The sequence below is a fragment of the Monopterus albus genome, unplaced genomic scaffold, assembly GCF_001952655.1.
Source record: "Monopterus albus unplaced genomic scaffold, M_albus_1.0 scaffold83.1, whole genome shotgun sequence".
In the NCBI taxonomy this organism is placed as follows: domain Eukaryota; kingdom Metazoa; phylum Chordata; class Actinopteri; order Synbranchiformes; family Synbranchidae; genus Monopterus; species Monopterus albus.
In genome coordinates this window covers 1,097,430-1,107,733 of record NW_018127963.1, presented here as the reverse complement: position 1 = coordinate 1,107,733, position 10,304 = coordinate 1,097,430, and the positions used below count along the sequence as shown (strand labels likewise).

The following is a 10,304-nucleotide window of genomic DNA, read 5'->3' as shown; positions in this document are numbered from 1 at the left end:
CTCATTTTGGCGTGGTGTCCCACGCAGGACTGAATGGTGAGCTGGCCAGCCCAGGAGGTTTCGGTGGGGCTCTTACTCTCTCCCCACAAATCAGCGCAGCAGCCGGCGCCTACTCCCGAAGCCCCATGGTGTGTAAAGACCGAATGATTAGTCTCTGATGAGGTTTGGTTTACAGTTCTGTATCAGGTCTGACTGTTACAGTGTGGCCTCAAAACTAGATGGATGTGTTCTCTGTTATCAAGTAGTGTTGCACACTCATTATGTACTCAAAGTTATAACTATTACTTTCTCTGATTCACTTTGATAGAGTGGTAGTCATAGAGATTTGCTATTGAAATAGCTTATCTGGATCACAATGCTAATCTGAGTAGCACTTCTGAAAAAAGCTTAAAAGCCTTTCCCCAGTGCGCTCCATGTTGTCTTCAGCGACAGTACACACATCCATCATCAGAACATACATGAACACAACGTAGCTCAAGCAGTCCAGTCACAGTTTTTACATTTTTCTGGGATCCATATAACTCCAACAGGTACATCTTCTCATTAGTCTCACTAGACTCACACAGATCAGCACAGTTTTTAGGGAGCAAGCTCTTGTTATGTTCTTGTAGCCCCATTGTTTTAATTCAGCTTTGTAGAAGAATGCATTTGGATGAAATGCATTTGTAGTTCGTCCTAGTCAGGCTGTTAATTGTTTGTCCACTCTTATGTTCTTATCAGGTGGCGTATGACTCGCGGGCTCACCTGAGGACCTCTGGGCTGCCCTCCTCTCTGCCTGGCTCCTCTGGTGGCAAGCCGTAAGTTCACACTTCTCCAGTATCCATACAGGACATACATACACATAACGTTCTGCTCCTGCATGCATGCAGCATGAATGGAGATCTCTTATGAGTTAAAATGTAATTGTATGAAAAAAATTGTGTTTCTATTTGTCTTACTGGGACCGACGATTCTGTATTTTGGGAGATGCACCTTTAAGCTTTCTTTACTACCATTTGTGTGTATATACAGTATTTAGCATGGATACTTACAGTACATTCCCAAGTTGCATTATGTGTATTTACCTGTAGCTCTTCTACTTGCATTCACACATTTGTTTTAGCCCATTTCTCTAGTCCTTCAATTTTCTTGACAGCACCTACTAGTCCAAATTTAGTTTATTTTTAGCTTTAGCTCTTTCATTCTCAAGTATTGATTTATTTCTGTTCCCTTCCTCTTCTCTTCTCTCCAGCGCCTACTCGTTCCATGTGAGCGCAGATGGCCAGATGCAGCCGGTGCCCTTTCCCCCCGATGCCCTTTTGGGCCCGGGAATCCCTCGCCACGCCCGTCAGATCCACACCCTGAACCACGGGGAGGTGGTGTGCGCCGTCACCATCAGCACCTCGACGCGCCACGTCTACACAGGAGGAAAGGGCTGCGTCAAAGTGTGGGACATCAGCCAGCCGGGCAGCAAGAGCCCCATGGCCCAGCTGGACTGTCTGGTGAGACATGACGAAAGAAGGGCAAGAGGCACCGAGCTGATATGGTTTTACTGGCTGTGTCATCTTTCCACCTCAGTTTTTATAACTAACATCATCAAAATGTCCACATTAATTTCCTGAATGTCCCTAAGTTTATTACTATCTGTCCTATAAAACCTTCTTTCCTAAGCACAGACACAACAGGTATAATTTAACTCGTTGTCTTATCTTGTCCAATCAGAACAGGGATAACTACATCCGCTCCTGTAAAATTCTCCCTGATGGACGAACCTTGATTGTTGGCGGGGAAGCCAGCACGCTATCAATCTGGGATTTGGCCACACCTACTCCTCGCATCAAGGCAGAGCTGACGTCATCTGCTCCCGCCTGCTACGCTCTGGCTATCTCCCCCGACAACAAGGTCTGCTTCTCCTGCTGCAGCGACGGCAACATCGTCGTCTGGGACCTTCACAACCCGACTCTGGTCAGGTGAGAGGAGACGGCATACAACTTTGTTGTCTTACAAATTGTACAGACTATAGTCATGAGGCAGTACAGAAAGGAGAGAGACAGAGGTGAGAAAGGCTTGAGGATGTGGAAACATTTCATAAGAAAGCAGGAGAGGATAAAACAGGAAAGGTGATAAGACACATAAGAAGACAGACGGAGTGATGAGAAATCGTTGCAGTCTGGGGCTTCCTCATCTATAACCTTATGGTTAAGTAAAAAAGAGGTGAGATGAACTAGTCATTGGGGATATGGGTGGAATAAAACTACCAGGTTTGACAAAGTAGGACTAAAAGCAGTAGGGACGAAGGGAAGGAAGATTGTAGTAATGTGGGGGAAGTGAAAGTAAGAATCAGGGGTGGGTGGGTGAGTGTAGTGGGGCTGAGGCAAGGGAAAGACAGAAAGATATTTGGCCTGACATGTCCAAGAGAACAGAAGCAAAGAAGCTCACAAGCAGAGTTTGTACAGTGTGTCTTTATGCAGGTATGTGTGACAATTTCTGAATCTCTGTCACTTCTCCTCACTGCAGGCAGTTTCAGGGTCACACAGACGGAGCGAGCTGCATCGACATCTCCAACGACGGCACCAAGCTGTGGACGGGAGGGCTGGACAACACCGTCCGCTGCTGGGACCTTCGAGAGGGACGCCAGCTCCAGCAACACGACTTCTCCTCGCAGGTACACACAGCAGTGCAGGCTGTTTCAGATAGGCACATACACACACAGCTGCATCAGTTAGCCATATACACATAAGCACATGTAGGGGGCACACCCACAGCAGCATGAACTTGTCTACCACGCACACAAACAGACACTTTATTATTTGTCCTTTACAGGTTCATACAAATATACTGCATTACAGGGCCATGGACACACACCATATTCACACATATCTGCCACAGGGTTCACCTCCCAAGAAAGCTTATGCACACAACTAGCAGGTACTGACACAAATACACACTAGCAGAAGCACATGTACATACACAAGTATGATTACACACACACACACACACGGTCTTTCTCATTCACTTGTCACTGTCACAACAGAGCTATAGACTTGACCACTGTTGTCAGATGAGTTTCGATCCACCTTGTAATGACTCTCTTTTTCTCTCTGTCTCCCATTTTCCCTCTCCCTCTTGCTGTTCTCTCTCATTCTTTACCAATGGCTCTCTCTATTAATTCACTCTGTCGTTACCTCCACCACATCATTCCACTCTATTCTTTATTTTAACTTTCCACCATCTTTCCACTTTTCTGCTTTCACTCATCATGGTTCTTTTACTTGATATCCCACATCTCCTCATTCCTACTTAATCCCTTCATTTGTCCACCCTGCTTCCTTTTTTGTTCCTTTTTCCATCATCCTTATTTCCCCATCATCCCACATTTTGTCACATCTTTTATTTTCATTTCTGCACCCATGCTGTCTGCCCATTTGCCTCCTGTCCTCTCCTTCTCTCCCTCCATATTTTTCTTTTCTCTCTTTCATCTTTTACCCTCTTTACATTCACATTCCTTTGATTCATTCTCTCCGTCTCCAAGATCTTCTCTCTGGGCTACTGTCCGACAGGCGAGTGGCTGGCTGTGGGAATGGAGAGCAGTAACGTGGAAGTCCTGCACGTCTCCAAACCTGACAAGTACCAGCTGCACCTCCACGAGAGCTGTGTTCTCTCACTGAAGTTTGCCTACTGTGGTACGCACACATGCAGCCTAGCTTTGATTGGCTCCTAAACTTACTCGACTTATCTCTATGCTTTTGGTATGTAGATATACATCTCCTCTTACACACTTATTCCTTTGTTTAACTTGTAGTTCTGTGTGTGTCTGTGTGATTTCAGGAAAGTGGTTTGTGAGCACAGGAAAAGACAATCTGTTGAATGCATGGAGGACACCATATGGAGCTAGTATTTTCCAGGTGAGATGCTGTGAAGATATTTATGTTCTGTGTATACATATTTGTATATATAAATATATATACATGTGCATATTTGGGCTGCGGAGTCATCAGTTTGTCAGTGTGGATAGTGCTGATAGAAGCTGTCTTTATGTGTCCATAAACTCTCCCTGTACCACACACCCACAGCCCTTGGGGCAGAAGAGGGAAAAAGATGAGGGAGTTCAGAGGGAGAAAGTGAATGAGAAACTTTTTTTTTTATTTCAGATTTGTCAGTCCAAGGTGACTTGCTGAGGTTTATCAGCAGGTGCAGGCCGCACACTCAGAAAACACAGAACAAATGTAATTCCATCATGTTCAATCGCTCCATTTGCTGAAATGCTGCAACCAGAATATGCAGGGAGGCAGAATGTTCAGCTGAGCCAGTTCTGAAACTAGGTGATGGGGGGTGACGGTACATTTAAGCTCAGAGTTGTGTGTGTGTGTGTGTGTGTGTGTGTGTGTGTGTGTGAGGTAGTGTGGCTGTCATACAGTGGGCAGCAGGGTTGGCGGCTTCTGTCTCTCCCTGTGGACTGAAAGGAGAACGCTGCTATCTGCTTTGTTATCCAAATGCCAAACGTTTCTCCTGCCAAATAGCTCCCTCCTGTCACTGTGTTATACAGAGCTGTTTCCTCTCCTTATTCTCTTTTCTGGTTTATTACTGTTCTTTCCCGTTTCTGTCTCCTTGCTTCTGGTTGACTGCTTGCTCCATCTACACCCATATTTCCTCTCTCTCTCTCTCTCTCCCCTTGTCTCCCTTTTTATTGTTGTCCTTCCTTCCTCTCTGTGCTTTGTCATGTTTATCTTTCTCTGTTAATCTGTACAGTATGTACCTCTACCCTCAGGTTTTGTCCTAGTCTTTCAGGTATCCCTGTCCTTTGTATCATCCCATAATTTTAAGTCCTTTTTTCTTACAGTACTTTGTCTCTTTCCCCCTTCTCTTGGTCACATTCTGCTCTGCTGTTTGGCTGGTGCATTGCATAACCCCTGTTTTCCCTCCCTGTCTGTTTCTTTGTCATTTTGATATCCTAAGCTTAGCTCTGTTCCTGTTGTCAAGGTTTTCTTCAGCTTTTTGCTCACTTCTGTTGTATAGGTGCATGATAGGAAGTAACAGCTGAGGGAGCATTTCTGTTTGATTTATTTCTTTCCAATAGGTTGGACAATGTTCTTTTTGGTCGTCTATGAGTGGCTTTAGTCGTGCAGATATTGTGTTAATTTGATTCTTTCTTTTTTTTTTTGCATTTGTGTTGCTAGGGGCTGTGCAGTAGAGCTGAAATGTCACTTTATGCTTAACCGATCAGTGCATCTATATTGATAATTAATCATTGTCATTTTTCAAGCAAAAACTAAATCTTTAGTCACAATTGCTGTCTTCTTCTTATTATTAAGAATCTTTATATTTCACAGTTCTGGGCAGAAAACAATTAGATATCTTTTGAAATGTTGAAAATTGCAGTGGACATTTGACTATTTCTGCCATTTTGTGGACCAAACAGTTAATCTGCTAATCAGAGAAATAATGGGCAAATTAATTGATAAATGAAAAAGATTGTTGTGAACTACTACATCATACACTCCTATGGACAGAAAAGAAAACGGTACAACAAAGTAGAACAAAGAAGTGGACTCATTGGTTTAATCTTTGGCTGTGGTGTACAGATGGATATTTTGAAGCCAAAAGAGTTTTTTGATCGCTTCTTCCATAATTAAATGTGTGAGTATTGTTCATTTAAGTCAGTATATTTGGTGCATTTGGAGAGGAGGATAAGCTCTGTCTGGGCGGCTTGCAGAGTACAGTGAGAACACTGCCAGTTTTCTATCGGTAGACTGTTTTGGCACCATCTACCTGTTTTGAGAGCCAGGCTGTGTTCACTAAATCTCTACCTTGTCACAGTTTTCTTAGTTTTTTTGATCAACTACAGTGGTTGTTGTTGTATGTTTGCATTTAAGGGCCAAGTAACTATTGCACTAATATGTCAGATGCTTCTCTTTTTTAGTTCTGTATATTGTGTCAGATTTTTTGTGCTAATGTAATGCTGTCCTGATGGACCTTGGTATGTGTAGTTTTGTTTAGTTAAATTAAAACATTATGGTATGTTTATGAAAATACAACTTACAGCATTGTCAGTGATAGAACAATTAAGTCCTGGACTGTCTGTGCAAATATCAGGGACAATGGTAGTCTGCTAACCTCGGTCAAGAAACAGATAGACATTATGATACAATGTATTGGGAAATAAGAAGGAGAATATTTATTCAAATTAATAAGAAAATGATTATCCTGTTCTTTCTTATTCTTCCCAACATTTTTTGCTGCTCAACCCCTCCCGCATACTTTCACCTAGAAAAAACATTCAAATATCAAAATGTTTGGCTTTTTAATGACATTATGGAATATATTCAACTTTTTTTTTACTTTTTAAAATGTTTTTTTTTTCCAACATTTTTTATAATGGAAGTCAATGGGAGAATTTTCAAATCTTCCTCCTCTTTCAGCCTTAACAGCTTCAGCTAGAAAACCATTCAACCTTTACACAAGTCAGGACAAGTTCAGCTATTCATCTTGTATTCAGCTTTTTGATCTCTTTTACAGTTTTTTAATTATTGCACTTCACATTTTATGTTGATTTTGGACATTTCTTATCCTCTCCATTCATTTGAATGGGGAGAGCTAGAGTGGGTGACATCCCAAAACACTCTAGTTCTGTCTTACAGCCTTTTAACAATTTTCTTGTTTTCTGCTCTTATTCTGCCAACCTTAAGCTTCCACACACAATATACATGAAAACGATAGAGAAAATAGTGGGGAATCAGAAAATGCCCTTGTTATTGTGATAGGATCAACGGTTTTTGAATGAAGTGGCAAATTGTGCCGCCTCACTCTCCCATAGACTCACATTGTAAAAAAAGAGTCAAAAAATCATCTTGAAACAAAAGTGAAGGCAATTTGAAAATCGCCACAGTTCCTTTATTTTATGGAATATCTTCACATAGAGCTGATCAATCTGTTTGTTGAAGCCTCCTGCTGCTCATAGTAGAGATTTTTTCGATAGGACGTATACTTTTTTTTTTTCTTTTGTCTATTTTGTGAATCCCATGTTTCACTGAAATCTGCTGGAGTGTCCTAAAACTTCTGAGCCACCTGACGATCCACCTGCTATTTTCGGTCGCCCATTTCTTTTCTACACACACCCTCTCTCTCTATGTTAATTGACGTGCAGTCAGTCAGTATCTGTGTGAACCGAGTCTCTTGTCAGACCCCATTTTTTACAACATCTTATAGTAAGCCACATTTTTCAGGAGAGGCTCCGTGTTGCCGTGTTCTGGTTTCAGGAAGCTCCTTATTTCACTTAGCCATGGAGTCACAATGTTTTGATTAATTACTCTGACTGGCTTTTTTACTCATGTGAATCCTGAAACCAGCAAACTGGTAGATATATATAAAATATATAGGCATGTTGCTATTAATTCTTCAGTAAATCTACATGCATTTTCTTCAGGAAATGCATTTGTCCAGTTGTCTTTGTGTTTTGTCTCGCTGTTCCACTCCATCTGTCTCTGAAGTTTTACTTTCCTCTTGTCCAAACTCATCCTTTGGCTTGTCATTACATCCCTCCCTCCTGAGTGCCCTGAACTCCCCCAACTTGCTATCTTGGTATTGTATGAGGAGTCCTGTGTGAAATGGCCTCTCACCAGTGGCTTGATGATTGACAGCCCTGCTGTGCCTGTAGCTCGGAGGGAGGAAGAGGAGATGAGTTTAGCGAGGAGGAGGAGATGACATGAGAGAAGGGGGCTAAGTGAAAGTGGAGCTGCAGAAGAAGAGGAGGAGGAGGAGAGTCTGGGAAGAACTGAAGAAAGATATATTATGATGGAGCAGTTGGAGGGAGAGGAGGAGAAGGGGAGGGGTTAGAAGGAGCTTTAGATAATCTAAAGCCAGGTGTCCAGGTCTGGCTCTCAGACACAGGGGGGACAAAAAAGGAAGGATTGTGCATTTTCTCAGTTCATGAAGGCCATCAGACATGTGCTGCTAGTTATGTTTAAACCTGCAGTTAATGAGGCTGCATTGCTCCAAAGGAAGAGAGAAGGGAAGGGAATGAGAGAGCGAGAGCAGTGTCTCACATTGAAGCAAACAAATGAGTCAGCATCTTGGAGCTGTGGAGCTGTCTGTTTGGAAATAATTGCCGACTGTTTTGAAATGCAAATATGTCTTGTATGATTGAGTATTAAGTGATGAGTCATATCTTTTCTAACATTTCCTTCTCTGTTTCTCTCCATCTGTCTCCATCCATCTTTCATCACCTATCTCCCTCTCCTGGGTTTGTGCCGGTGTCTCTTTCCTGCTCCCAGTCCAAGGAGTCCTCATCTGTGCTGAGCTGTGACGTCTCCCCAGATGACAAGTACATAGTGACGGGCTCCGGGGACAAGAAAGCCACGGTGTATGAGGTGGTGTACTGAGGGCCTGGATGAGATAGGAAGGGACAGGGACAGGACTTTGGGGTGGTTTTTGGGGGGTGGCGGTAGCACACACACAGTTGCCCTGCCAGCTGCTCCCAATCCTTATTACATCAGCGACAGCAGCATCTCTGTCTCAGTCCTCATGAACCTCACGCCTAACCTCACCCTCTCTGCCTGTTTGCTGTGATATAAGCTACTGTGAACATCCCCAAATTTCACCCCCTCCCCCTTCCACTTTTCACCCAAAGGATGAGGCATAATAGTAGATGGAGGCAGAAAGGGAAGCAGCAAGATAAGAAGGACAAAGGAAAAGGGCAGTGGAGCATAAAGATAAAGTCAGGAGGATAAAGAAGGAAGAGAGAAAGCAAGAGTGAGGAAGGAAGAGAAATGAAAGGGAGGAAGAGTGAGGCAGGGTAATTAGGGTTGTTTCCTGATTAAGAGCTCAGTGGAAGGGAGGACCCCAGAGAAGGCGCGGAGTGGCACTGTGGGAGCGCCAGCCAGGAGCACTGATACCACACAATCGATTCATTAGCCAGACAGTGGAAGCCTTAATGAGGCTGACGCCGCAGCTCACTCTCCCCAGCGAGAGGTGTCAGGAGCTGGGGAACAATGACGCTCTGAGATGGAGGGGGGCCGCTGCAGATATCCACATACACTGACATGAAACATAGACCTTTTCACACATACACGCGTCATCAGGCAAGAATACACACACTCGGATACACCGCCCTGAGGTAATCATAGGAAGAGAAAAACACACAGAGCACCCAATTAAATATTCATCGCAGTGCTCCCTATCTCACTGCTTAATATCTATTTTATTTTGGTCTGACAAAGGCAGTGTCTAATGAGGAGCGGAGTCAGTGGGATTCTCCTAGGGCCCAGAGACACAAACAGAGAACATCGGCTGAGCGGCTCCCTCTAATTCCTCTGGATTGTTCTCCTGACACCTTGCGCTGCACTCACTCTCATTAAAGGCACTGTCAGCTAGATGAAGTAGCAGCACGCCAACTTCACTGTAAAGCAGACAAAAGGGCAAATTAACACGCTATCATCAGCAACCAACTAAGCAGCTAACAGCAACTAATCCAATTCCTTTCAAATTTTATGCAACTACTTGCTGTTTTATTTACAAATCAGAGGAGATTACATGTTTATCGTAGTCATTATCTCCGTCTCTATCTGCCTGCTGATGTGCTAATGTTCAAACTGCTCTGGCTAAATCTTGTTTGATATGCTATTGCTATTAATTGAGATGCTAAACACTTTAAAGAAAAAAATAGAAATTTTGTCAAATATGCTTATTTCCTTTCTTAGTGAGATTTAGATGAGAAGATACCACTCATGTACTGTGTAAGTGAAGCGTGAAGCTAACGCAAGCAGGCTGCTAATTTAGCTTCACACAAAGGTGGAAACAGGGAAACAGGTAGCTTAGTGCTAATTGAATCTAACAGAATCCACTAAGATCACTAATTAATACATGATACCTTGAGGAGGTATCAAAGTACCTTGAGGTACAGCAAATACCAAAGCGTAAAAATGAGAAATTGCAGAGTATTTCTTGTTTGGGACCAGTTTTCCAATAAGAGGAGACTCCACAAAGTTACTGGTGCTGTCCAGGACACAACCCCCACCCCCCGCCAAAAAAATAATAAAAACAAATAACTTGATTTACCAGTTTCACACACTGCAGCTTGTAGGGATTAAACAATTGAGACATAACTTATTAATTGGTGAACTTTAAGAGGTGTTTGTAAGTGGATTTTTTCCCCAGATGGAGCTGGGCTAGCTATTTCCAGTCTGTGTGCTAAGTATGAAAGCAGCTAGCAGCTGGCCAGCTTCATACTTGGCACACAGATATGAGTGGGAACAACAGACATGGCAAAAGTAAACGCATTCGTTACTCAAGCAGAAGTACAAATACCCGTGTTTAAAAAAAAAAAAAAG

The 10,304-nt window shown here is 43.0% G+C and overlaps 1 protein-coding gene across 1 annotated transcript in view; it reads left to right on the top strand.

Annotated features, from left to right (window-relative positions):
• The window catches only part of tle2b (TLE family member 2, transcriptional corepressor b), a 78,846-nt gene extending 68,543 nt beyond the window's left edge, over positions 1–10,303 (top strand). Inside the window, exons 13-20 of the mRNA XM_020607047.1 lie at positions 4–128; positions 721–797; positions 1,232–1,481; positions 1,702–1,949; positions 2,497–2,644; positions 3,512–3,662; positions 3,808–3,884; positions 8,250–10,303. Coding sequence (XP_020462703.1) covers positions 4–128; positions 721–797; positions 1,232–1,481; positions 1,702–1,949; positions 2,497–2,644; positions 3,512–3,662; positions 3,808–3,884; positions 8,250–8,357 — 1,184 coding nt within the window. The 3' untranslated portion in view covers positions 8,358–10,303. The remainder of the gene's footprint in view (positions 1–3; positions 129–720; positions 798–1,231; positions 1,482–1,701; positions 1,950–2,496; positions 2,645–3,511; positions 3,663–3,807; positions 3,885–8,249) is intronic.
• The last annotated feature ends 1 nt before the right edge of the window (position 10,304 follows it).